Source organism: Sylvia atricapilla, chromosome Z (assembly GCF_009819655.1).
Source record: "Sylvia atricapilla isolate bSylAtr1 chromosome Z, bSylAtr1.pri, whole genome shotgun sequence".
NCBI lineage: Eukaryota > Metazoa > Chordata > Aves > Passeriformes > Sylviidae > Sylvia > Sylvia atricapilla.
The window spans coordinates 7,972,212-7,999,962 of record NC_089174.1 but is presented as its reverse complement, the minus strand read 5'-3'; the positions used below and the strand labels follow the sequence as shown (position 1 = coordinate 7,999,962).

At 41.5% G+C, this 27,751-nt stretch overlaps 1 protein-coding gene across 2 annotated transcripts; it reads right to left on the bottom strand.

Annotated features, from left to right (window-relative positions):
* Window positions 1-3,918: 3,918 nt before the first annotated feature.
* Window positions 3,919-18,322, bottom strand: LOC136374056 (ribosomal biogenesis protein LAS1L-like). 2 transcript variants are annotated; one of them, XM_066339208.1, is made up of 13 exons: window positions 18,099-18,322; window positions 17,323-17,448; window positions 17,061-17,130; window positions 15,841-15,922; window positions 14,582-14,773; window positions 13,951-13,997; window positions 13,474-13,574; window positions 12,717-12,802; window positions 11,590-11,805; window positions 10,282-10,414; window positions 9,331-9,713; window positions 8,233-8,374; window positions 3,919-5,747 (listed from the first exon to the last, which is right to left on the bottom strand). In XM_066339208.1, the coding sequence occupies exons 1-13, from the start codon at window positions 18,293-18,295 to the stop codon at window positions 5,657-5,659; spliced, it is 1,866 nt and encodes a 621-aa protein (XP_066195305.1). In that variant the 5' UTR covers window positions 18,296-18,322; the 3' UTR covers window positions 3,919-5,656. The 2 variants fall into 2 exon arrangements, with proteins under 2 accessions (XP_066195305.1, XP_066195306.1); XM_066339209.1 differs by lacking the exon at window positions 8,233-8,374.
* Window positions 18,323-27,751: the final 9,429 nt, after the last annotated feature.

Sequence of the window (27,751 nt, the reverse complement as noted above, 5' to 3'; positions counted from 1 at the left end):
GCCAAAAGTTTATTAAATTAGGACCAAAACATTAAAGAATGTAAAGGCATGACTGCCATTCAGTAAACTGAAACTTTAACTGTAGCTTCTCTCCAGAATCTCCTCTCAAACGTGCAGTAAGCAGCTGCTTGCCCAAATGACCTGACCAGCTGAAAATAAATTGTCAGTATTATGTAAACTGGATTACTCACTTGAAGCAGCAAAAACGTTAACGTGGAAGTTCATTACTAACTGCAGCCCTTCCTCTGGGAGCAAGGATGGTGCTCCAGTGAGCCTGACATTCAAGGTGGATGTACAAGATAAACTTGAAAAAGGGTGGAGGGGGAAGGCTGCTTCTTGAAAAGAGATGCTCCAGTTTGAGTTTGTGGCAAAGCTGCCCTGGTTTTTGCTCTTCAGATCCACGCAAAGGTGTGCATTTGCCTCCTGAAGGCTTTTAGAGTTCCTGTTTCAACAGGTGAAATAATTTTGTGTGGCATTGTTTGCGCAACTGGTATCTTGCTCAGGGTGGGAACCTTTGTAGCTAAATGTCTCCAAAAGAGGCGTTTATTGGTTTTTTTAAGCTGCACTGACTGTACGCCCTTTTTTGAATCCACTGTATATTTCAACATTTTGAACCATGACTAACTCGACATGTCTCGAGCTAGGACTTGTTGACTTCTACTGTAGTTTTTTTCATGAAAGTTGAGAAGGCCTGGTTTATGGCCTTTTGTTTCTTCATGAGAAGGTGTGACACTGCCTAAATGTTTCTTACTGTGAAACACACAGAACGTGAGGCTGCAGTCAGGGTTGTTTCTGGTGTTTTGATAATGGCTTGCATGCTGCTTTCTAGTTGTCTGTCTGTCTGAGAAACAAAGTTTATCATTTCCTCCACTTGTGTTACTGTAGTGGTTGGTTTGATTCAAAATATCTTGTGGGCTCTTTATCATGTGCAAAATAGGTTCCTCTCATAATAAAAAACCCACCAAATGAACCAACAAGAAATCACAATTATGGGTGCAATTACAGTTAATTTACTGGCATTTGATAACTGTATCATTTCACACAAGATAAATATTCTTGTGTTGGTACAGGTGACGTATATAATGACTATGTCATTATGTATTTGAAATGAAGTAACTTGAAAGTGATTCTGTACTTACCCTTGGTGTTTAAAAATAACTTAAGTTTTAATTAGTTGGTTATTCTCTGTTAGTGGGGAAAAATAATTCAGACCTATAATGCCTGGGGGAAAACATTTAACTCTTGACCAGTTTTCAAAAACATTTCATATTTTTAATTTGCAATTAATTCTTATTCTATTCTCTTGCATGGTATAAGCAGCTGAGAGCAATGCCTCAAATAACCAGAAATGACCTTTTGTTTGTTGATACAAATTGTATCTCTTTTTCTTGATTGTATAAAAACTGTGTATAAAAAAAATAAATCTCTAGATTAACTTCAGTATTACATTTTCACCACAATGTTTGTGACACCATGTGTCACAGGGAAGTAGCCCATGAGTAATTATGGATCTTTTTTTTATTTAAAATGGGCACTTGTAGTTTATAGACAAACAGGGACAACTTTTCAGAACCAGGTTATTATGTGCACAAATACTGTGTGTACATCTCAAAGCATTACCTAGGTATCTTCAGTCTATTTATTAAGCAGATACATTCTTGCACTAAACTTTATGTAAAAATGTTGCTGTTAACTCATCTGCATGTGTTTAAAATGTAACAGTAATTGCTATAAACCCTATTTTATTCTAACCAATTAATTTATAAATTATTTAGGTATGGGATGGTTTATTGTGCACTCATGTTTTCCATCTTGCATGGAATTAAATATTTGTATGCAGAAAAATGTTTGTTCTGTTTTTCTCCATTTATAAAGATAAGCTATTTTAAGAGAGGGTCAGTCGGTGATTTTGATGTTTTCTAATGTGGAAAACTCAACAGATTTCTGTATGAAGTGTTGGGTGGCTTATGGAGATACCTGTTTTTGTTGGATTTGTCCAGTCATTTTAATTTTCACTAACCTTTGCTTTACCGATAGAAGAATTCCTTTCTAATCAATGGGAATGCTGTGAGAATACAAACCCAGCATACTATTTTCCTAAGGCACCTCAAAGGCAAATTGTCTTTTTCTGAGAAGCTACTGGCATCTCTTATGCATAGTTATAGAATTGGCAGAGTAGCCTTGTGGAAATAACCTGCAAATTTTGTGCTCATTTAGTCCTCCTTAGAGGTAATGAAACTTTTCTATGTGATGTAGTCTTTCCTGATCAACTACTTTAAGTGATAATTTGGTCATCCACACCTGTTTTCAGATATGTTTACAAGACAGTTCAACACTCTGACACATTCATTAATCTCCAGCGCATAAGCTTGGATTTCTTCTTACATGGAAGAGTTGATCTTATTAACACCTGATCATAACTGTCTATATTGTAAATATAAGACTTTGTATAAATGCTCTTTTTTAGAGCATGGTATTTAAATGTTTTTAAAACTGTAGAAGAACAGTTCTACAAACTATATTTTAATAAAATCCATGAAAAAACAATTCTAGATGAGAGGAGAAAGAAGTGTGAAGGTAAAATCATGGACTACTGCAGTTGATAAGAGTTGAGCAGTAGATTTTAGTGCTTTACTGGGGCCAGAGCATTCTCTGGGAGTTCTGATTTACTTATCTTTCATCTTCAGCTATATTACTTTCACATAATTTGTCAGTTAAAAGTGTGTAACTTTAAATTCATAAATCAAAAACCAAATGCTTTACGGGATGTCAGTCTAAATTATTTCATGTTTTTTTGTAAGAATTTCATGTCAGGAATATAGTAAATTGTACATGATTTCACTGCTGTTAGTCCTGTTGTTGTCATGTTGAGCTGCAGTAGTTGGCTTTATTCATTTGTAGAATTAAACATTACTGTTTAATTGTTGTAAAATTTTATAAATCTCTTTGGGTTTTTTTGGTTGACCCAAATATAATGTAAGTCTTAATGACAAAATGAGTGAAAATGGATGTTAAACCAGTATGTGGTATTCTTGAATTTCTGTAGTGGTAAGTGGGCACTGCTCTAGTTGCTGCAGCATGTAATTTATTTACTAGCATGAGTCTGTTTAGCTTTTGTAAAAATGCTTTAGCTGTAAAGTTAAAAATAGGTGTGGAGTTTGGTTGCTTAGAACAAGCTGAAGGAGTTTCACTGAAAACAAAACAAAACAAAAAAATCTTAGTAGGTGAAATTTGCCCTACATACTTCTAATGCCAGTTTGTCTCAAATTACACATTTTGGCATTTTGTTCAAATAACAGAATTAAAAATACTTGGTGATATGTATGAATACCTGATCTATATCAATCTACAAACAGGAACATTAGATTATTGTAATTTTTAGAACTCCACACTAAGGGGAAGGAACATGCATCATTTCTGTGAAACTTTGTTCCAAAGTTGAAATATCACTTTATCTTAACTTGCCGAAAGTTTACCTGAAGCATTACTACTCCAGGACTCATAACAGTCAGACCTTTAGATCTGTCACAGTTACGTCTATGGTAAGCATTCAGCTTTTACAGTCCTCTGATGCACCTATTGCTTGTTTGTGTGACAGAGCCCTCATTAAGTGTATTTCCTGCAGTATTTCAACTGGAAAAATACAATTGCACCATCACGTAAATTATTCTTATGCCAGTGTTTGGTTAGCCTTTGAAGAGTCATTACACAATATTGCTGATTTTGGTCTGTATTTAAAGTTTGTAAATGTATTAAAAGAATTGCAAGAATCTAAAAGAAGTATAGGCTACCATCTGTTCCCCTCCTGCTCTATGTAAATGTTTTGCACAATTATTTAATAATATTAAATATGTTATAGTTTATATATATATATATAAAAATTTTTGCTTATTTAATAAAACTGAGAGCCATTGGATCATTTGTTTCTAGCTTTTTATTTTTCAACCCTCTTTAGACAAGACCTCCCAAAAGCTTTTTTTGCCCAAAACAACTGTTGCAGTCTGTCCAAGTTATTTCTAGGTGTTTTTTTTTCAGCTGATTGACTGAAAAAAATCCCAGATTCTCTAGGTGGGGTAATGGCAGCTACACAGGGCAGTTACTACAGCTAATAAGGTACTGTAGTAGTAGCAGTAGCAGCATATGATTTTACCAAGTGCTCTTCCTCCAAGGAGGGAAAAACATTACAGATGGTACAGTATGTGCTAGCAACACATTCCTATTTGAACCGTTTTGCTTGTTTGCAATACAAAATACAGTAATTTAAGTAATTCCATATTCAGCTAAATGCAGTAATAAAAGAACAAATCCCTTTCACTCAGAATTTCCTAAGTAAGCCTAACTCACTACTGGGTAAATGAAGTATTTCTAAAAATAGTTGAAAGGGAAAGGGCTTCCATGAAAAATCCCTCATAACAGAAAAAGAAACTTTATTTCCTTTTGCATTGGCACTGCTTGCTTTTATAGAAGGAAGTATGCAACATATGTACCGTTTTTGGATGCGTGGCAACAAGCAACTACAGTAGAGCAGAGTAACAAAAAACTAGAGAAGAAGGAATAAGGAAGTAATACTTCCATTCTGGACATCTAGCTAAGCCTTTTCTTCAAAGCCAGTCCAAAGCATCTGTGCTGCTGCTGCTCTAAACATGCATTTCAGCAGTATGCAATGTACTGCTAAAGTTATATGTCCCTTCTTGTATCCCTTCCTACTGATGCTATCAAAGCCTCCTGCTTAGTTTGTAAAACCTGAAAATTACTAGATGGAGTCAGAGAAAGCCTCTGTTTTACCCTCTAGCAGATGCATTTTACCAAATTCTTACTGAGGAATAAATACACACAAACTCCTGGGGTTTTAGACAGGTAACTGCAGAAGCCTCTTAAGTTCCAAGAACCAGTAATACAGGTAAAGAAAACTGAATTTAGGAAAAAATATCTGGAAGCCGTTTTTCTCAACTTTCCAGAAGGTACTTGTCAGCCCATTTCTGCAGTAATAATACCAGCTTCTCAGCAAACACCACAGTACTGGTTATGAGTATCAGCAAAATCATGAACAGAAGTAACATGAAGCAAAACACTTCAATCAAAAAGAGACAGTAGTGACTTTAAGACTATCACTTGAAAAAAACATCGTGACAAACATTTCAAAGGTATTTATGTTGCACAGTGCATTCAGCTATGCTCTAGCTAGGACTGATCCCCGAAGCTTCATGTGAAATCACAGAAAGGTGAAAACTGTAGCATGATCTTATCCTGGCACAATCACTCCTCCAGGACACTATCAGCATCACAAAAATAAGAATGGCTCAAAAGTCTTGCTTAAAGAGGACCAAAAGACACTTTCCAGAGTGAAAACTGAGACATGACATCCAGGAGCAAGGTTTGCCTTCAGTCAGTTGCATTTACTTATGAAAAAGTTAAGAAACATGGAGGAATTCCAAAGTACTCTCAACTGTATTACGCAAACTTAACTGGTCAAGCAAGACAATGGTTACCATACATGCAACATAACACTTTTACAAAACACTGATTTTACATGGTAAAAATCAATAAATCACAGCAACAATGACTTCTCCTGAAGTGAGTATTTCCCCAGCACCACTACTAGATCTTCTATACCACTTGTGCGATACTAGAAGTCACAGAGCACTCTGCTGCTGTATCAGAAAAGTTGAAGGCCACTTTTTATTTTATGGAAGTCATTCTGGGTCCATAACAATCCTCCTGTCATAGGAGTATTCAATTCTGCAGAGCTGTAAGGAAGAGAATAAAGCAAATTAATAAAGCTCACATCACCAAAGAAATTTTGGTAGCACTTCATTTCCAAAACATTTCTCATTTTTAGCTCTGAAACATTTATCTGCTGGTATATCCTTAGATTTTAATTAGTTTAAGAATGGCAATAGTCCTGAAACATGAAGGGTACAAGGCACAAACACCAAAAGAAAGACGACCAGGTACTAACAATTATGGGGGAGAAATGACTGCAAAAATAATCAGAGAACAATTCTCATCTGAACCTTCATCTATCCTTTGCAGCTAAGAATACAACCTTGGATGAAATTCTAACACAGCAAGCAAATGACATGAAAACAGTCTCTCACAAGTTACAAATCTTACAATACTACTCTTTTCTATGGCTTTAGAAAGAATCATGGGACTTATAGAGACATCCAAGGATGCAACCCCAAAAGCAACAGCATGTCAGCAACTCCACCCTCAGAAAACTCTCCAACTGGTCATTATTTGCTGAATTTGCTCCTGCTGTCAGGTAAAACTGACACCGGGAGCCAATAGATAGCGTATATGCTTATCACAAAACCCAAAACATTTGGCTGAGGATGACAGCAGCTATTCAAAGCTTCAAAGATTGCCTCAGCAATGCTAAACATGAACTCTGACAATACACATGCACAGCACACACCAGAAAACCCACCAAAAATTAACACAGCCTTCTAGGAGGAAGGAATTGCAGACAGACAAAGAAGGGCATTGATTTTAGAAAGGGTGTGTCCCATTGCCTATGCTATAGATGCTTTTTCCAAGCACCTTATAGGTATTTTCAAAGTAAAACATCAAATTTTCCCAATCTCTCATACCATCCTTTAGTACCTCCCTTCATGAGCCTGGTAGAACAGCTCTCTGCAGACAGAGGACTTAGAGGGCAATACCAAAAAAGTAAATAACAAACAACCTCTCTGGAAAAGGCCATACAAACACCTTTGATGGGGGAAGCAAAAAATGTAGCTGCAAGACAAAGAACAAGGTTTCTACAAAGAGGAAAATGTAAGCAGTCAAGAAAATCTTGTTCATTCTGCCTTGGGGAAGTCAGACCACCTTCCTAATACCACATGTACTTTGGCAGATGGAGAAGCTGCTATGCAAGGAAGATAAAAATAATGAACGAGCTGCCATTGTAGGACTCCTGATGAAACCTGGATTGCTTCCAGGCACAGCTACAGGAATAAATTAGGTTCTGCTCCTTTCTATTTGTGGTAGCAACAGGTTTTCCTCATGTTTCTAAGATTTCTTTTTTCCTTGACATCCTGCCAAGCTGTAATCTGAGTAGAACAAACTGTTTGCCCCTTTCCTCACACAAAAAGATGCAGAAACACATGTTACTTTTGGCCTGGTATGTGCTTTCTCATTTTCTACATGAGTATTTTCTAGTAATATGAGCTGCATGACACATTACACAGTTCAAAAAACAGCCTGAAATTTACAAATCTGGCTTGTAGCTTTTTAGCCTGCAATTAATATACAATCAGTCCTCACCATGACTAAATCATATTTCAAAGTGCAGTCTAGGGCATCTTCCTCCAAAGGAACAGAATGTTACTCATTAGGAAAGGTTAATAATTTGATACCAGGTAGGATGACTAAGAGGACGGAGAAAAACAGAAGTCCTCCTCTTCTCAGACTTGAAACTGGAAGCTTGGAATTTGAACACAACTCTGAATGTGTGAAAATATGAACATGTGCAAGATTTCTTCTCAATGAAATACCCCATTGCTACTAGACTGGGCCGACCAACCACAGAAAAGGATCAGTGATGAGAAAATTGTCCTATCGAGTGTTAAGGAAAATAACTACAATTCATTTATATTCTGAAGCATTCCTTGGATTAAAAAAATAGATGGGTTTATATGTATGGGATGAAACTGATTTGGCAGCTTACAGCATTCAAGTTCCTATGACTTCAAAGTGTGAAATAATGACCCTATTAAAACATCTCCAGTGGGATGCTTTAACTGGGTAAGCTTCATTTAGTGACAAAGGTGATCTGACTAAAGCTTTTTAGAATGCCCCTGTTATTTCCAGGACAATCTGTGTTTCTTCACTGAGGTCAGATCTGCAGCTCTAAATTACTGGCTACAGCTCAAAAAGGGCACTGGGCACTGCCAACACATCGAAGATCAAAGCCCCAGCTAATAGAATCTTCAATTTTCAAGCCTGCTGGGGCTGTGCTGATACCTGCTAAACAGCAGTATTTCATAATTCTCAGAATGGTTTCTTTTTTTAAAAAAAGCAGGAGGAGCGAAGACAGCAATATTAGAAGATGGCATCCCCAAAGGATATCATTAGGGTTAGGTTTAGAGACAACAGTAGATATTTCGGTTAAACTACTTAAACAGAAGTAAAAAGGAAGCCTCAGCCCTAATTTTTCACATGGTATTGTAAAAGGCACAAATGCATTTCACGGTTCAGGGGTGAAGTCCCACCCATACCATTACTTACTTTGTGTTGAGAGACTTCCACTCCTCCCTCACTGGCTGATCAAGCAGGGACATCATAGAATAATTATCCAACATGAGACCATCAGGGTCATCTGTCTGACCTGGGAGTTTCCCAAGAGGAAAGTCTTTCCATCGTACTTCATCTAGATAAATAGATAAAAACAGTACAAAAACTAGAAGTCTGAGTTTCCCAAATAGATTTCTGAAACACAAGACCACCCTCCCCAAGTCCACAAATACTGCCTCCTGCAACTCAGCCATTCAGCAATTGATCTGAACCAATGTCATAGAAGCAGAGGACAATTTTGCTTCTGTTCTCAGAACACCCAGTTCTAACAGTTCTAACAAGCTGTTCAGCATACCTAAGATGTCTCTTTTCTTTCTTTTTTTTCACTTGAGAAAATTTCCCAGTCAATGGAGTACAAGAGCTCAGTCTTCTAGTGGCTGCTTTTTTTCATTTAAATGTCATTTTGACTCCAACTCCTATCCACCAACTCCCTCCTCCTGTCTGAGTCCCTTCATGACTCATCCTAAATTCTTAGCTACAGGGACCTCCAACCCCAATGAGAAAGAACAGCTACTGTAACAAAGCTAACAAAACACTGGATATACTGTTTATTCCTTCCAAAAACCTGTCTTGCTCCTTTCTTTTATTTGCCACCATGTCATAACAACCATTTTCCCAGAGCATGGAACTTAGGCTCACAGACAATCTGTGCTTTCAAATATCCCCAAGTCCGATAAACAGAAGTCCAAGAAACATCAATATTCTCTTCATCATTCAAAAATGGCATATATGCTGCCCCATCAACTGGATACCCAGAAATTTTAAACAGTTTGGAAAAGCCTAACGAAAAAAAATAAATAAGAGAGTAATAGTATGCTCGTGGAAAATACAACACAGTATTTTACGAGCTTAAGTGAAATGACTCCTGAACATAAAACACTGGAAAACCCACATTTTTTCAGTAATTTGGCATGTAGATGACTTCGAAGCCAAATTTAATTGTGGCCAGGCCAAGAGGGCTGAGACATCTTTGCATTTCAATTAACATTTGTCAGTGATGAGGACTGTGTAAGTCTTACAGTCACTTTTTACCTGCAGTGATCTGCCAGGCGGACCCTTGCAGTGCTGCCCGTTTCTCAGCAATAGCCACCATGGTACCAGAATGAGCAAGTCCTTCCAAAGGATTTGTTTCAGTCACCATTTCTTCTTCCTCTTCTTCCACTTCCTCTACACCATTGTCTCCCTCTGGCACATCTTCTTGTTCCTCTACAGTCTGCCCTTGATTTTTAACCTGATTTTCTTGCCTGGTTCTCCACTGTAAGCTCTCTATAGTATAAATTGGCTGTTCACTGCTATCTGAAGAGAGGCCTGGACTGGACAAAGGAGGGGGACCTCCTTCTGTGTAAATGGAAGCAAGATAGAGAAGGTTTTTCCGAGAAGTACGTGACAAGCGAGGTCTCATGAATGTGAAGATCCTAGAAAGTAAAAAGGGCAATGGAAAAATCTTAGAAGGTTTGATAAATCTTCATCTGGAGTCTTTTTTGCTTTAAAGTGTTTGTTTTCTCCAGGACAGCTGGCTCACATAGCTCATCTAACAGGCAAAATCTGCTAAATGCTGGGATACTCTTTGATTAAAATGAATGCCTTGGGATAGTTCTAATTTAGTTACTGCTTTGCTATTTTCATGTGTAGAAGTTAGGGACTGTGGTAAATTCCTATTGCCTGAATAAAGTCACATCTCTACCAAGTCACTTTGCTTCTGAACAGATGTCAGAATGCCACTTGTTTAAATGCCACCCCAGATACCCACTTGCATTTTGAAGGTGCAATCCTTTAAAATTCCTTCCCTTCCCTTTAAAATTCTGTGTAATCAGTGGTGAGATGAATAGCAGCAAGTATGGTTCTATATGCACCTATTACAATTTCTTCGAGAGGCAAAGAAAAGGCAAGGGAATGCAGCTATCACGCAGCATATCACTAGGGAACCAAAGCTGTTACAGAGCACTTTGCTGTTCCTTTTCTAGGTCACAGCATCAAACTTACATCTGAAGAAGATGTGGGGTTGCCCAGCAGGGAGCTTGCAAGCAACTGTCAATCACGCTTATCCACTGCAAAGAAACTTTATGGAGGAACAGCTCCTTCACATTCATGTGCTTGTTACACTGTTTTTTCTTCCCTTCAAAGAAGATAATGAAAAAAACAGGGCGCTCAAAACTCATCAAACATATGCCCTTCATCCCTCTGCATTTTTACTGGAACACATCCTCAAATAAACTGTAATTTTAACCCAAGTGCACGACCAGATGTACTGACCAAACACATCAAGGTTGTTATAAAGGACTTGACAACGCATGGACAGCTCCACCAGACCTGACCACAAAGCAGTGCAGACATTCCCAAGCTGGTCCTATGCACATCACCCCAGACAGGAAACCCACAAGATCTGTTTGAACAGTATTATCCCAAATAAATGCAGTGCACTGTATCTGGGACTGCAAACACTAGACTTAACATCTGGGAACTAGCAGCATTCAGAGATCCTAGTACATCACAGATATGGTCAGCACTGACTGAAAGCACCAAATCTTAACCTATGACTTAACCTGAGATACTGCCAAAATCTTTGTGCAGTCTGATCCAGAACAGGAGAGGACAGAAGAGGCACCAAAATTAAGGGGTGTAAACCTCTGCAAGGATGCACTATGTCACAGTATAAAAATCCTGTTAACAGAAACCTGTGACACTCTGAATAATTATGGCCCTTCAGTGCCCATCTCTGGAATGAAACATACAGTCTGCCAATCTTAACAGTTCTAAAAAGACAGGAACTGAAAACAAAATATTATTTATTACTTATGTCTAAGTTTAGAAGGCATAAAAATCCTGTGATAGTGTTGCTGTCTTTTATTGATCCTATCCAGTATCTTATAAAGGCAGGCTTCTGTTAAGGGAGAGGAGAACTGGGAACAGGGATCTCATAACATATCACATGTAACAGCAGCAAAATACAAGGATCTTATTTCCTACAAGTATTGATACCTGGAGAATTAGCACTTAATGGCCTGATCTCTCCTGTGTCAGATTTGCTTTTCCTATCTCAAGGAGGCTGCAGCAAACTTATCAATATCAATTTCAATTTTTTTGCTAAGAAATACATGACATGCACAAAGCTGCAAGCTGAAAAGTCTAAGAAAGGCAACAATAAAAGCTTTATGTTCACATGACAAAATGTATTAATTAGGCTACTGCATTTTATGTGTAAAGGTCCCACCACTTTACTAGTACAGTTTTATGCTAGTACAGAAGAAACTCTTATGCTCTTTTAAGCACAGAAATTCCAGACATACTCACCAGCATTTACTTTGGCAACGCCAGTCAGCAACTCAGAAATCCAGCTGGTCAAGAAGTGAGGCCGGAGTTCTGAAGGGTCAGAACATTCCTTCAGCTCTATAAACGTTTTCTCTATTAGGGTCTGTGTAAAAGCTCGTGAAAGGAGGCCCGACAGCAAAGGCTGCCAAAAGCAGTAAAATGTTGGAGGCATTTTGAATTGCCATACCTCTTTACTTGCTGCAGTAAGAAGAAAAAAACAAAACAGAGAAGACAGAAATTGGTGCTTTGTAATTTTTTTTTTTTTTTATGAAATACAGGTGTGACACTTGCTCCACACTGAAGAGGTTTGTTCTCAGATCACTGATTCCAGAATATTTCCTGAGGTCCTCAATGAACCTGAAACTACTATTTCTCTTATGCCAGGCAAGTAAAATAAGTAGCAATTTGATAATTAACACAAGGAAATTATTAACACATGAAGATATACCTGTTTTGCTAATCCCTTTTCAGTTTCAGCTTACTTCACACATAATTAAGAGCTATTCTATCTAAAGAATATACCGAAAAGAGAAGGTTCATTGAGCAAAGCAACATAAAATCAAAAAGCTTTTGTATTTTTCTACTGTTATATAGTCATGGAAGTTTGAGAATCTTTCTTAGAAAGTTCTTTGGCTGTGAAATAGGGAGTTTATTTATTTTCTTTCCCTCTAGGTATCTAGTTCTCTTGCAAACAATAAATGCAACTCCACAGATATGGGCAGCAGCTTGGAACTAAGATGCAGCTGGTGAACGAGGCTAAAAAACCCCATCCATTTTGGGGTAATCTTCAGTGTAGAGGAGAAACTAATCGGAGTTCCTGAAAACAGCAACTATTGCAGAAAAGGGTAGAGATGTGAGCTTTCAAAGATATTCGGACAAGATATTCAGTGCTAAACAGCTATCCTTCAATGCCAAGAAATTTATGCAAAAGCAAAAGCTAAGCATGGCCATAAGAGGTTCTGGAGAACAGGGCAAAAGATGTTTAAGGATGCAGATTTACAAAAATTATGCAGCCAATTACAGATTTCAATATAATGAGGAAAAAGGAACACATTAGGTCATAACATTAGCTATGCATTTTCTACTTAGGTGATGCATAAAACACTCACCTTCATACTTTATATTTAGCATCTTCAAGCAATCCATCTTTGGGACAAGAAAGCCATCGCTGAGAAGAACTTCAGCCACTGCCTCCCTAGAGCAAAGAGAGACCTATTACTGACACTTATTCCTTTATGTGTCAAAACATAAGTTTTGCACCAGTTCTGAAACAAGTTTGACTGTCAAATACCTGGAACTGTGAGGAGGGAATGGAGAATTTTTTGTTCTAACAAGAGACCTGGTAATGCTGTTCTTGTATGGCATACATATTTATATTCAAAATACCAGGAGTTATAGCTCTTATCTGTAACATGATACTCTCTCCCCAGCAGTTACATTGATTAGATTTCTCAAAGCGGGTCAAGATCTCCATGAAAATTTAAATGGTAATAAGGAAGTCTCTACACACAAGGTCCTAGAGGCTCTGTAGTAATAAAAAATACAGAAAATGCCAAGTATTGCCCTGCAAGTTTTAAGAATTCTAAATCTCTACAGGGCTGTTGGGAGCTTTTGAAGACACTGAAGATGCTGCATGCCTTGGTTCAGCACAGCTAATTCTGGGACAACACCCTGGAGAACATCTGGCACAAGGACCACTGCTCATTAGCACAGATCAACAACTCAGTCCTCAAAGATGCTGAGGAAACTGACCAATTGCTTTTTCCATGATCAGCTACAGGACACTGCGAAAAGGCAATTTAATAGGTCTGCAGCCCAGTTCAGTACTGTATCTTTCGCCTCAGTTCTTTCATATCAGAGACATACCTGTTTTTCTGCATCAGGTCTTTGACCTGAGCCAAAATCCAGTCCACTTCTGAAGAGGAATCAGACCACAATTCTCGAGACTTTGAAACAGTCTGCATAAGCTGAGTAAAGGAAAAATTCAAGTATTAAGACAAAATATACTCCCACGACAAACACAAAGACATTATTGCTATGACAAGAAGATGCACATGCCACATGTACTTCATCATGAGCACTTGAAAAAGTTCACGAATGTTCCCCTTTCTCAGAATCTCCAGTAAGTACAGATCTCCTTTATAAACCTGAACCACATTAGGAATTGTCACAGCTCAAACTGCTTGCTCTCTGTAGTAGAGTTTTCCTTTGGCAAGCCATGTATGACAACACTAGCAGATACACCTGAGCAAGGAACTAACTAAGGTAACAAGGAAGAGAAAACATACTGCCTAAGAAAGAAAAGAGAATTAATGAAAGTGCTGATCATCAGAGTGCACTTACCCGCAACTGCTCATTCTTGTAAGATATCAGAACATCTCTGACTTTTTCTAGAAATAAAAATAAACATATATTTTAAGGAGATCAACTACATAAGGGAGTTTTGTATCTAGGGAAGCTGCTTAGTTTTGCTAAATTACACTCAAGGAAGGCATCAGCCAAATGAAGCCAGCAATTCTGTTCAGACAGCACAATGAAGACTCCCAAAACTCCCAGACTTTTCCAGCAACATAAATCTTCTCAAGTGGAGTTCAACCACAATTTCCATATTTTATGGAAATAGCCAAAGATAGGTAAGTTGGATAAACACAGACAGCTAAAAAAAAAAAATCCTAATAACATCAGTGTAGGAAGAAATTGTTCCCATATGCAGTTTATGTTCTGATGCATATTTGTGTTCCTTATGTTTGCATTTTGCATCTACTGCTACAGAGCTACAGCTATTCACACACGAAAATGCTAAAAATTTGGAGAAACACTACCAAACCAGACAGCCAGCCCCAGGAATCCACCAAGACCCAAAGAGGAATCCCAAAAACTGAGCTGAAGTAATACCTTTATGCTAGAAGATGACACATTTAAATTGCTTTCTCTAGCTAATCCTTCTATCTGCTATTGTTCTAGGAACACCTACCATGGAATTCCTTGTGTTTCTGACAGGCCTCATGCTGTGGAGTTGGAATCTCCCATGCATCACTGTCCAGCTCTGCATTTGTTTCCACCTCTTCCTGCTCTTGCTCCTCGTCCTCACCTTCCTCACACAAGTTATTGCCCAGCTGACGGTTCCAATACATCTTTCGTAGCCAGTCCAGCACAACATCACAACCTAACAGAGAACAGAAAACATTATCCTCTCAGTGAGGATTTCTTTGTTATGGTAAAAAATAATAACTGGAATATTACTAACACGTATTATGAAAATAAATGCTATTAACCAATTATGAACCCAGAAAACACAAAAAGCTCCATAAACGAAAATGTGAACAAGTTAAAAAAAACCCCAAACACGCAAAACACCCCAAAACTAAACCAAAACCAACCTCCAGAAAGAAACCAGGAAAAAATTCAAACAATCCAGTATCATAGGCATGCTAATTGCCCATCATTTTTTGGTAAGAAAAAAAAAATAGATTGGACACTGCTATGGCACTCCATCTTGCTCAAGACAGATCAAATTTAAGCAGCAACTAGGTCCCTGCAGTGGCATTCTAGTGAGAAATGCATCAGTACTTTAGTATCACCATGGTTAGCATAGTATCTTCAACAATAACATCATTTTTTTTTGTGCAGGGACTACACTATGCATGCATCAGATAGAATGGAACGAAAATGCCTTTACTTCCATCAGCATTTTCCCAATTCAATCTAAGGACCATGCTGAAGATTATTTAACTGGATTCTCAAGCCTTAACCCAAAACTCCCAGGAATCTCTTCAAATGCTATGAGTTGGTCATTCACTCAGTATTAGCTTGCAGCATCGACATTTCTCCCTAAATGGGATTTTTTAAGAGTCATAGGTATCGCTAAACCATCAGGAAAAGCTTTTACCTATTTCCCCAAGACAAACTTCCTGTGCTGTTAGAAAACAAATGCACTACAATGCTGCAACCAGCTGTTGTTTTGAGTAATTTTTTCAGGGATCGGAGAAAGCCTCTGAAAAAAAAACCTGCCTTGTGAGGAACCACAGCCTGGAGTCACTGGACACAGCTCAGCTATCATGACAGGGCAGTGGCAAATCCTGTCAGCATCTGATATCACAACTCTCCCTGCCCGTCCTGCTGCACCCCAAAACAGAGTCAGGGGTGCTCTCCTCAGGGCCTGCAGCAGTGGCACTGCCAGCCCATGTGTGCCTGAGGCCACCCCTCCCAAAGCCAGCCCCTGGTGGCACTCACCCTTGCGGCACAGGGCCAGCCGCGGCAGCCTCCCGTGCGTCAGATCGTGGCGGAGGTCCACAACCCACACAGGGATGTCCACCTGCAACAACAGCCAACACACAACCTTTCCCCTCTGCTCTCACTGCATCAGGCCACACCTGCAGGCAGCCCTGCAAACCTGCAGAGAGCCAGGTGGGAACAGCACCAGTCTGGCCACTCCTGCACTGCAGCTCCCCCTCAAGAGTGGGCCAAGAGCCCCCAGCTCTCTGATGCCAATCCTCCTGTGGAACAGAATCCATACAGACTTGCATTTCACAGTTTAAGTTCTTCAGTGTTACATGCAACAGGAGATTTCTTTTTAGACAGAGATGTTACATGTAACTGAATGACACTGAGAAGCAGTTAAACTGTATTTAAATGAATGAGACATTCTGGATAACTATATATCAAAGATACAAATAATATCATGTATAATACTGAAACTTACATGCAATTTTTTGCAACTTTCCTGAGGACAACTACCTTTAACTATGCAAGACCTTTGCTTTTAAGCTTGATCAGCTTTAAAAAATGAGAGGCAGAACTCTTCTCAAAAACCCAGGAAAAGAATAAAAATCAATTCATCATTCTCACACAGGGGCCCAAACATATACAGAACAGTCTCAAATATTATCTGTCCTTCACTGTCAAAACTTGTTCAGTTCCAGGTAAGATGCTCAGTGCAGCTGGCAGTAGAAGGACTTAGGTTGGTCCTGCTACTACAGTTACAGCTTGAACACAGCTTGAGTGGAAAAGCTCACCTGAAGAAAGACACAGAAGATGAAAATCTGGAAATGTGAGTGGGTTTTATGTACAGCCTTCCTTGTCAAAGACTGGATTTATAAACCAGAGATTTGGCTCTTTTTCCTATCCCAGTAGCAAAGAAAGAAAAATGTATGACAGTCAAGTGGGACTACATACATGTAAATCAAGACTTTTGATCACATGTGATTCAAAAGCGTTTAATGATCATCAGCCTTTGTTACTCCTACTGTGACTTCAAAGAGCAAAGTTTTAGATCTTGTTGCAATAAACCTGTTTAAAACTTTGCAGCTGGAATAAACAAGCATTGTATCTGTTATTTTGGTTACAAAAGAGTGACTCCCCCTACAGTTTCATCCACTCAGTGTTGTTAATAATGAATGCATATGCTTTCTGTACAGATGTAAATGATCAAGAAAGTTTTATTAAGTAGTTACCTCTCTGGCTAATTGTCTCAGAGGGAGGCTGACGATCTTCTGTTTCCTCTCTGTGATCAAGTTGACAAATCTGCATAAACATTACAGAAAAGAAAAATTACTATCAAGAGCTGCAGAGAAACTTGGAACTCTAGAAACAAATTCCCCACGTGCTATACAACCCTGTGGCCCCAGAGATGCAAAGTGAACTCAGTGGAATAATGACATCTGTCGAGGTCCTTCTCTCTCTCTCTCAAAACCCGAGGGCCTTGAGAACCCTTACCTTACAAGAGCCAGCCCATAAGAGAGGATGAGCTCATGTGACTTCAATCTGCCAGAGGAATCGAGGACCTTACAGCGAATCAATTCTGCTGTGCAGTCCACTGCAAGAGGCATTTTTGGACCATACCTGGAGGAAAATGAAAACCAGGTGAGCAGGCTCACACAAATACACTCTCTCCGCAAAAAAACGGGAACTTTCCCACTACATTTTGTGCTCTGTGGTACATAACAGCCTAGGAAGTGGTATGCTGGGGAAGCATGAGAGGCTCTTTTCAGAAGGCTTCAACTGGAACAGTGTGGTTACACGGTTACTCCTAAACACAAGTTGAATGAGTACTTACTGATACGCTAAGCACATACACAAGATGACTTCCCTAGGCGGGTCTTGTGTACGGATGCAGCAATTTAGGGCCTTGGATATGCTCACTGCCTCGAGAAATCAGCCCGAGAAGTTATTATGGGCATGCAGGGCTTCTGCCTTCTCACAGAGCCATTGTGCTCTTGGCATAAGCTACGTGCCGGGAGCCTCCCGAAACAAAGAGGGAGCCCTGCAAGACGGAGCCGCCCGCCCCGCCGGCCAGCCCACACAGCCCCGGCCGCGGAGCCGCTTCAGTGGGGACCTGCGCTCGGGTCCTCGGCGCCCCGAGGGCCCAGGACCGCGAGTGCTGGCCGCAGCCTGGGCGGAGGGCACAAAGGGACGCTTCTGCCCGCTCCTGGCACACAGGGGCGGCCCCGAGAGCCGCATCGCGCTCCCCGCCCGCGGCGCGCGGCCCGTACCGGCTCTTCCACGCCGAGACGCGGTCCAGAGCGCCCTGCTGCAGCCGGCTGTCCCCGCAGTACAGCCCCACCATCACCTGGTCCCACTCCGCCCGGCCCCTCCACGCCACCACCGTGCGCATCTGTTTCAGGCTCTTGTGGAGCGAGGACGCGCTGCGCCCCTCGCAGGGCGATGCCGGGCCCGCGCAGGCCGCCATGCCGCCAGCCGCGCCTCGCCCCGCCTCCCCGCGCGCCGCGCCCGCCCCGCCCACGCCGCTTCCGCTTCCGCTTCCGCTTGGCGCCGCTCCCGCCCGGGCGCGGCCGCCTCAGGCGGGGCTGGGCCGCTGCTGCCGGAGTGCGGCGGGGCTGCCGAGGGGCTCGAGGGCTGTGGAGAACAGGCGCGTTCTCCCCTTGTGCAGGTGCGGGAGCTGAGGGGCGGCGAGGTGTGTCCTGAATCAGGTCTTGTGAGGAAGTACAGGACCGTCGCCAACAGCTACGCCGTGTGCCCCGCAATGTTGTCCAAGCGCTTCTGGAAGGAACTCTGTCAGCCTTGGTGGCTGGTGACTGCTTCCCTGGACAGCCTGTTCCAGGGCCCAGAGACTCTCTGGGTGAAAAGTCTTTTCTTAATAGTTGTCCTAACTGTCCCCTGACTCAGCTTCATGCCATTTCCTTGAGTCACTGGTCACGAGAGTGAGGAGATTGGTACCTGCACCTCCACTTCCCCTCGTGAAGATGTTGAAGGACACAAAGATCTGACCTCAATCTCCAGGCTGAACAAACCAAGTGACCTCAGCCACTCGTAAGGCTTCCCCTTCAGACCTCTCCCGTTCCTCCTGGCCCTCCTTTGGATGCCCAAAACAGCACAGAGTACTCAAGGTGGGGCAAGCACACTTCCTGGTGAAGAACTTTTCTCTAATATCCAGCCTAAACCTCCCCCCACCTAACACTATGTCATGCAATTCCCTGGGGTCCTGTCCCTGGTCGCCAAAAGGAAGAGATCAGTGCCTGCTCCTGCTCCTCATGAGGGAGTAGTAAATTCATGTTTCCCTCAGTCTTCTCCAGGCTGAACAGACCAAGTGACCTCAGCCCTGCTCATCCAGGTTTGCCTCAAGGCCTTTCACCAGTTCTTGATTTTTGTGCAACAAAAAGTCCCTGGGCTACTAGCCAAAATATCTGCATGGGATTTTTTTTTTGGTTCAAAAAGCAGTACATAATCTACACTACTCAATATAAGTTTAATGTAATTTACTTTCTTGAGGCATAGGTATAAATAAGTAATATTCCTCTTTTAATTGGATAGTCTTGTTGTGTATGTTTAATTCTGAAATAACTGAAGTTTTTGAGATAAAAAAACCCCAGCATCCTGTTTTTTATATAGCAGGATGATGTGCTAGGATTATTTTGTTTAGAAAGTAAAAAATTCAGTGTTTAACGTTTAAGTTTTTAAACTTCATTAAGGTTGTATTTTTATTTCAGTTTTGATTCAGTTTTGTCTGTATGTCTGATTTTTCTGTTCACAGAAGCATTTTAAAGCTGCTTTATTTTTTTCGAAACTTGCCTCTATTCCAGTGCAATTATAATTAATTAGTTTTTGTCCAAAGTGAAAGTAAAAACACTGCAAACATTTCAGGCACAAAGCACAAGAGAAGTTGGAGAGGAAATGATAGTTGGTAATATGTTTATATTTTGAATCAGAATAAAAAGTCAGAAACTGGATATCTCTTAATAATCAGATTGTCAGATTGCAGGGGTGGGCAGCAATTCCTGGCAGGTCAGTCGGTGAGCCAGAACCCAAGCATGAAACCAAAACTGCCAGAGCAGAGTCCTCATTAGCCAAGCCCCAGCTACACAGTACCAGGGGAGATGCTGGACAGGGCAGACCCAGAGTGGGAAACCAGATTCAGCCAAAATTCCTCATCATGAGGCAAAGCTGTGCTGATGAGGAGTGAATCTGCAGACCCTGATCAGGACCACATCCAGTGGCTGTTTACCAGGGTCACAGAGACAAGTGATCACCAGTTACATTGAGAGTGAAGTAATCACTTTGGTAAGACCACAATGAGACATTTTGATTGAGTAAAACCATTCAGTTGCAGTGAAGACAAAATGAGAGAAGATATCTATGTGTTTAACATGAAGATACAGTAGTGTATTAATACAGAAGTAATGTCCAAAATAAAAAAGATGTGATCAGGCATTTTTAGCTCATGAAAATCATTCCATCTTTATTGGTTAGAAAGTGAAACACCCCCCCCCCCCACTTTTCATAGAACCATACAATGTCTTGAGGTAGAAGATACCCATAAAGATCATTAAGTCCAACTCCCTGCTTCTTGCAGGACTATCATATGACACTAAACCATACGACAAAGAGCACCTTTGCCTCCTATAATGAAGGTATTGGTAAAAACAACACATTCTTGTGAAACGCCTTAGAAATTTTCAGTAAAAAATGTCTTCATGGATGCTGACCCGTCCTGCTAACTTGAAGAGACCTGTGAATCAGCATGGAATAAATACATCTCCCCCTCCTTTTTCATGTTGCCAGCACTCCCTGGTGTGGAAGCATGAGGAGTTACTTGTCACTGGAAAACATCAACACAGTTTCAGAAGTGATGGGGAAATGAGGCCTGTGCTTGGCAGTGTGGCTTTGCCAAGAAGGTGAAGGTCCTTCCCTCCTCTAGACCACAATTCTGTCTCATGGAGCCTCTCAGTTGCATGTTTCCCAAGCAAGAGGAGCACTATGAGGCATATTGCTGTAGTGAATGAGGAGGGAAAAGCACTGCTGCCTGCTGGTATTATCCATTATGGGACCAGTTTGTGGTATGGTTCCCTGATGACTCCAGTGCAGCCCAGGAAAGGAAGGGGCTTAAGCTTATCTGTACTTATGACTGGCTCCTTTGGCCCTGCTGGGGAGCTGGTAATTATAGAATTATAGAATGCAGTGAGTTGGAAGAGACCCACAAGGATCACTGAGTTCAACCCTTAGGCCTGCACATGACACCCCAAGAACCCCACCAGGTGCCTGACATCATTGCTAAAATGCATCTTGAACTCAGATAGGCCAGGGCTGTGACAACTGCCCTGGAGAGCCTGTTCCAGGGCTCAGCCACCCTCTGGGTGAAAAGCTTTTGCTTGATATCCAAGCTAGGAGTAGATGAAGGCAACGGCATAAAAATGGATTGCACTAGGTCCCTAGATGTGATTTTTAGCTGTCTGATTTCTTTAACCAACCATGTCATGCAATTTGTGCTTAGAAGTCACTGTCTTCCTAGTTTGCTACATTCACCCCTCAATGCTTTTATTCTTACCCTATTCCAAAACTTTGTCCTCTTTCACTTAAAAATAACATATTTAACACAAATTGTCTCACAGTGAGTTAAGGACTAAGCTGCTTCTAATGCCCAGCACACTAAATAGATTCATTGTCATGAGGTGCTTGCTAGAGCCTTAGACCCTTTTGGCACTTCCCTGTGAACTTGATTTCCTGGTTAGGTTTCTAAAGAAGTGGCCTTCCCTTGCCAGCCAAGCCCTTCCAGACTTGCACTGTCTGCTCATTAGGAGCAGCAGAGAGGCAGAATCAAACCTTCTGCAGCAAGACAAAATGAGCTATACCGGGTATCAGCTTTCTTGTTCAAATTAGATTTTGTGGTGTAACTGCACAAAGAGAGATACTTTGCTACTACTGCAAGTGGAAGCCTGATGAAGGTAGCTAACTGTGCTGTGTCCCGCATCCTTTTCTTGCATTGATTTGCAGCTCCATCTCTCTACCCCTTTTGCCACAGAGTGGCATGAAATTGGCTGATGCAATTTGATCTTGTGACTTCCAGCACGTTGCAGAGCTTGTGAGGTGAGCAGGATTTGAAATGAGGTAGAGGACTGCTGACTGTGGCCATTCATCACCAGTAAATAATATTACCTCCTGCTTGCTTCCCAGCCACTGACATCCTGAAAGCAATTAGAAGTTCAGTACTCCTGTCCCTCTCTTCTGCTTTCTTATATTTTTTACATTCAGTGGGCTGGGATTTCCGGTGATTTTAGCCATGTTATTTATCTCCATAGCATCCACCTGTGCTCCCTGTGCTTTGAACATGGTGTGGTTATTAGACCCAACCTGTCCCAGGCTGGAATAAAAAAGCTTTAATACCCTTCAAGAAGTCTTTTGGTCAAATGTTTCATTATGGAAGACTCAGACCTGATCCACTGCTTCTGTTTTCCCCTACAAAGGCTATGACAGAGGTGGATACTGCTCACAGAAGAGGTAGAACTGTCAGAGTTACTGTAGCTGTGAAATGGATGAGAGGGCCCACTGACACTCAGGGTGCTTTCAGACAAATAATCCATGTTCTTACCCACCCTGAATACTGCCAGGACTGTGATTGGTGAAAACTTTTGCCAGTGCAGGCAATGACGTTCCTGGGCCCTCAGGGTATGGAAAATTTAGAGTTTGGTGCACCACACTAACACAGTCTTTCAGCCTGCATCTGCAGATCTTGTCTGCACAGCCTGTCAGTCGCCAGTGTGACTCAGCAGCATAGGGAAATTCAGTTTTGGATGGTGAAGGCAGAGTCTGGTGAAGACCCAGGCTCTGACTCACAGAAAGCAAATGCAGTTGACATATACAAGATGTGAATGAAAGTTCCCAAATCTGGATGTTCCTCAGGACTCCAGGACAAGCACCCTCAAGACATATGCTGGCTCTCATATGTTTTAAAGTGTTTGTTCATTGAGGTGCAAGTAGTGCCCGTTCCAGATATTTCTGCCTTTTACTGTTTCTGTGCAACTGTGGCATTGCTCTTCTGGATACATTTAGATTTGGTGTCACTGTAGTTGTCCAAACAGGTTTTCATTCTGATCCCACAATGTTTGCAAAGAAGTGATCCTTGGTGATTGAATGATGAGAGAGAGTGTGTGTGTCTGGGAGGGTCTGTCCACTTGCTGTGGGCAGGCAGCTTGTAACCACTCTGATGCTACCACATGTTGAACAAACCTGTTTGCAGCCTGAAGATTGTGGAAAAACAGCTGATTGCAGTAAGGCCAAGTCTTACCTCCTTAACATTCTGAGTATCCTTCTTTCAATCAACCTCTGCCTGCAGAGGAGCTCTGGAGGAAACTCAAGAGGAATGAGTCTCAGGATCCTCACCAAAGGCCTTAATTGTAGCTACCTTCCATCCTGGCTGCCAAACTGCAGAAGTCATTCTCAGTGGGGCCACCTCTGTCACCATCTAAGAAGGAGACAGGGATGATGCAGTGAGGTTGATTTTAATCTACTGCTTCCTTGGCTTTCTTTGATACAAATCTCCATCTCACCATTTATTTGGGAGGAAAATATGAAGTGAATATCCTTCCTCCACCCCAACCTTGCACAAAGTTGACCCTCTGTGCCTTCTGTGTTAGCAGTATTAATCATCCTATCCGTATCTATTAGTGTAGTTCTTGGCAACCAGTATGGCTTCGTAGCATAGATCAGGTTGTAGATTTAGGCTGTTGCTTTTTGTCTGCTAAAAAGCTTGTGACAGATTGAACAATGCTTTCCTTTCATATTGGAGGTATATTTAATACGTGCCTTGGAGGTATATTTAATAATAATAATTTGTTTGCACAGCACTTCATCTTTATACTGATTCCCAAAAATGAGCTAATTATCTGCACAACTTACTGGTGGGTGAACCCTTATAATTTATCTTTGGGATTATTAAATAGAGGAAAGCCTCAACCCTTCATCCAGCAAAGCATTTGAGACTGTGCTTCATTTTGAGTGTGTCTGGGAGTGAAGTACCTATTTAAGTGGGATTAAGATCCCAGCTACTCAGGGCTGGGGCAAAAAGCTTCCTATTTATTCTGGATCAAGGTAGACTCATGCTGGAAAATAATAAACATGTGAGCACTGCTGTGATAATCTTTCTCTCACAGCCCTGATTAGATGCCTCAGATAATAACATCATTAGCAATGATAATGAAGCCAAAGCACTCATGGTTTTAAGGCAGTTTATATCAGCTTGTCACTGACCATAGATAACTATTTCAGTAACTTAGAGTGGTGAAATTGCATCTTCATGGTTCCTGTTCCTTCTGCTATCTGCTGTAAATTGCACTTTACAGTTGCATCATAGATGTAAGGTGTAAGTCCCTCTGTATTTTTTTCTAGAAGGTTTCCTGTCTGTCTGCTCTTTAGCTTTATGAACTGGAGACCTGCAATTTCTAAATGCACTGAACAGAGCCATGGTACTCTGAGAAATACTTTCCATATCCTAGTAGTTTTAGTTTAGTGAATGTCTCAGCCTTATCTGTTTGGGAGATTTCTTAGCATGGTTTAAACTGTCAGTGTTGCTGATGTTGTATAGATGGGGAAAAATGGACAATAGAAATAAAATTATTTGCTGTTCTCTCCCTTCCTACCTTGTTCCTGTCTAGACTTACAGAATCATAGAATCATAGAGTATGCTGAGTTGAAAGGGACCTACAAGGACTATTCAATCTAATTCCTGGTCCTGCACAGGACCATCCCAAAGAATCTCACCATGTGCCTGAGAGTATTGTTCAAATGATTCTTGAACTCAGACAGCCTTGGTGCTGTCACCACTCCCCTGGGGAGTCTGTTCCAGCACTGAACCACCCTCTGGGTGAAAAGCTTTTTCTTGATGTCCAAACTAGACCTCCCCTGACTCAGCTTCATGTCATTTCCTTATGTCCTGTCACTGGTCATGAGAGTGAAGAGATCAGTACCTCTCCCTCCACTTCTCCTCATGAAGGTAATTGAAGACCACAAGGAGGTCTCCCCTCATTCTCCTCCAGGCTGAAAAAACCAAGTGGCCTCAATCATTCTTCATAAGGCTTCCCCTCCAGACCACCCCATCCTGTAGTCCTCCTTTGGACCCTCTCTTATAAATTAATGTCTCTTTTGTATTGTGGTGCCCAAAACTGCACACAGTGTTCAAGCTGGGGCTGTGCCAGTGCAGAGCAGAGCAGGACAATCCCTCCCATGCCCAGCTGGTGATGCTGTGCCTGAGGCCCCCCAGGACACTGCTGGCCTTCCTGGCTGGGGCACTGCTAGCTTGGATTCCACTTGCCACTGTCCAGGATCCCCAGGTCTCTTTCCTGTGGCATTGCTCTCCAGCCTCTTGTTCCCCAGTCTGTACATCCCTGTCCCAGTACAGAATATGGCCCTTGTTAAACTTCATACATCTGATGATTGCCCATTTCTCTGATTTGTCCAGGGCTCTCTGCTGGGTCTCCCTGGAGGGAGTCAACAGCTACTCACAATTTAGTATTATTGGCAAAGATACTTAATATTCCTTCAAGTCCTGTATCCAACTTGTTAATGTTGAAGAGAGCTGGGCCAAGGATGGGGCGCTGTGGAACCTCACCAGTGACAGGTCACCAGCCTGCTGGTACCCCATTCACTCTAACTCTTTGTGCCCAGCCTGTGGGCCAGCTGCTCACCCATCTCATAACACAGTTATTCAGCTGTATGCTGGACATTTTATCCAGAAGGATACTGTGAGAGACAGTATCAAAAGCTTTGCTGAAGTCTGAAAAATTATGTCAGTTGTCTTTCCCATATCAGCTAGGTGGGTTACTATGTCACAGAAGGAAGCATGCTTGACGATCAAGACTTCCCCCTCATGAAAGCATGCTGGCTGTCACCAATGTCTGCATTGTCCCCCCAGTGCTTTTCAAAACCTACCAGAATAATATTTTCCATTATTTAATGGGCACTAAAGTGAGACAGACCGGCCTGCAGTTTCCAGGGTCCTCCTTCTTGGCTTTCTTGAAAACTGGGACAATGTTCAGCAGCTTCCTATCAGCTGGGACCTCTCTGAATTCCCAAGACACTCAAAAATCTTCAAGAGGGGCTTTGCAATGACATCAGCAGCTCTCCAAGGATTCTTGGTTGAATCTCTTCAGGCCCCTTGGATTTGTGGAGATCCATCCAGAGCAGCAGATCCTGCACAGTTTCAGGGTCAACTGGGAGTTGATCATTCTTGCAGTCATGGTTCTCCAGCTTAGGGCACTGAGACCCCTGATGCGTGCTTCTTTTTCATTTATAGAAGACTTCTGCGATATTTGTAGTCTTTCTTATCTCAGAATTCCTTCCACACTGTTGTAAATGGGGCATCCTCCATAATCTGCAATGCTGATATCTGCTCTAGAGTCAGTCCCTTCCAGGTATTAATATTCCTCCAACTTGGAGCTAGTTATGTGCACTCTGCTAACCCAGTGCAATAGCGATGAGTTGGAAGTATATCACAGAATGACAGAATATTCTGAGCTGGAAGGGGCCCACAAGGATCATCGTGTCCAGCTCTTAAGTGAATGGCCCATAGGGGATCAAACATACAACCTTGATGTTGTTAGCACCATGCTCTAGCAAATTGAGCTAATGCCACGTTCTGTATAATCATGGAAATATGAACTGCCCTGGAGCCAATTAGTGTGTTTTACCTCACTGGAATCCCTTTTCTTCTGGACAAGATAGTAAGGTGGTAACCTTACATATTCCTCCTTCTTGACTTTGTACTAACAGGTTGAAAAGGACATAATGTGTAACATTTATACTGTGCATCACTGGTACAAGCAGGACCTGAACTGTAGCACCCTCCCTCGGCTCTGAAACTGAAACTGAAACCTGATATTTGCCACTTCTGCCTTTGGGTATAAGTCACTTGCATCCTTGCTCTGACCCAAGCCCTGGAAATGTGTCTTTGTCCTCCTTGGAGTCCATCAATCCATGCCATATATTTTCAGATGTGCCTGTGCGGCAGGATAATTCAAAGAAAACTTTGCCAGGGAGATCTTTTCTGTGACTCATCTGTGCTAGGAGGGGAGAGTTTCTTTTTCATGTCTCAGCTGGGAGCGGTCCATCCTCCGGTTCCTCAGCAGGCCAGTTTCTGACGTGTTTCTGAGTTGCTGCACTGAGTATGTGCAGGGCCAGAGAGGGAGACTGTGCTCTTTGTCAGTAATTTGAGGGGAATGATCCTTTTAAAAAATACGTCTTTCTGTCTGCCTCCCCCACTTTCCTCTTTCCTCCTTCAGTGTTGCCACCTTGTAGTATTTTAATCAGAGGAAGCAGATATATCAAGGAAGTCAATGGCAGGGGCGAGGTGGGTGGGGGGGGCAGAGAGGAAGAGGAGGAAAATCACATCACAGCCCAGTCTGCCAGTGTAAACACTTGATGATTTCCTGTTATTGTAGCCTAAAATGTACCATGACATCATTTGCAGGCCTCCCAGAATTACCCAGAAGGAGGAAAAGCCAGCATTCCCAGCCCGCCCCCAGCGTGAATCCAGGGGATTCAGACCCTATAAGGCAGTGAAACTCTGCAAGCAGCAAAGATAGTGTTTCGAAAGCTTTCTTGTTCTTGGCAATGTGGAAATTTCACAAACAGGAAAAACTGCTTTTACTTTTCCTAAAGGGGAACCGTTTATGCCTCATGAAATATTAATGTTTTCAACTATGATTACTTTAGAGGCAGAGCTAAAATACATGAAATGTTTTTAGATGAGGGCAAACACAGGGAAGCCCCTCACCAAAATCACATCAGTTCAACATTACCAGATATCTGCTTTTTTAATAATACTTGCTTTCATTTCAGGTCATTTTACACACGAGGCAGTTAAGTCAAAAGCTGTGGATTATATAAAAGAGTACAATATGAAATTAATCAGATTATT

Bases quoted from the DNA above. Each gene is read 5' to 3' on its own strand.
- LOC136374056 (XM_066339208.1), bottom strand. From the start codon at position 18,295: ATGGCGGCCTGCGCGGGCCCGGCATCGCCCTGCGAGGGGCGCAGCGCG. The intron at 15,923-17,060 runs GTAACTACTTAA...CTGTTGTTGCAG, and splicing joins TGAGACAATTAGCCAGAGAG to GTGGACATCCCTGTGTGGGT. The intron at 5,748-8,232 runs GTAAGTAATGGT...TCTTCCTTACAG, and splicing joins TGGAAGTCTCTCAACACAAA to CTCTGCAGAATTGAATACTC.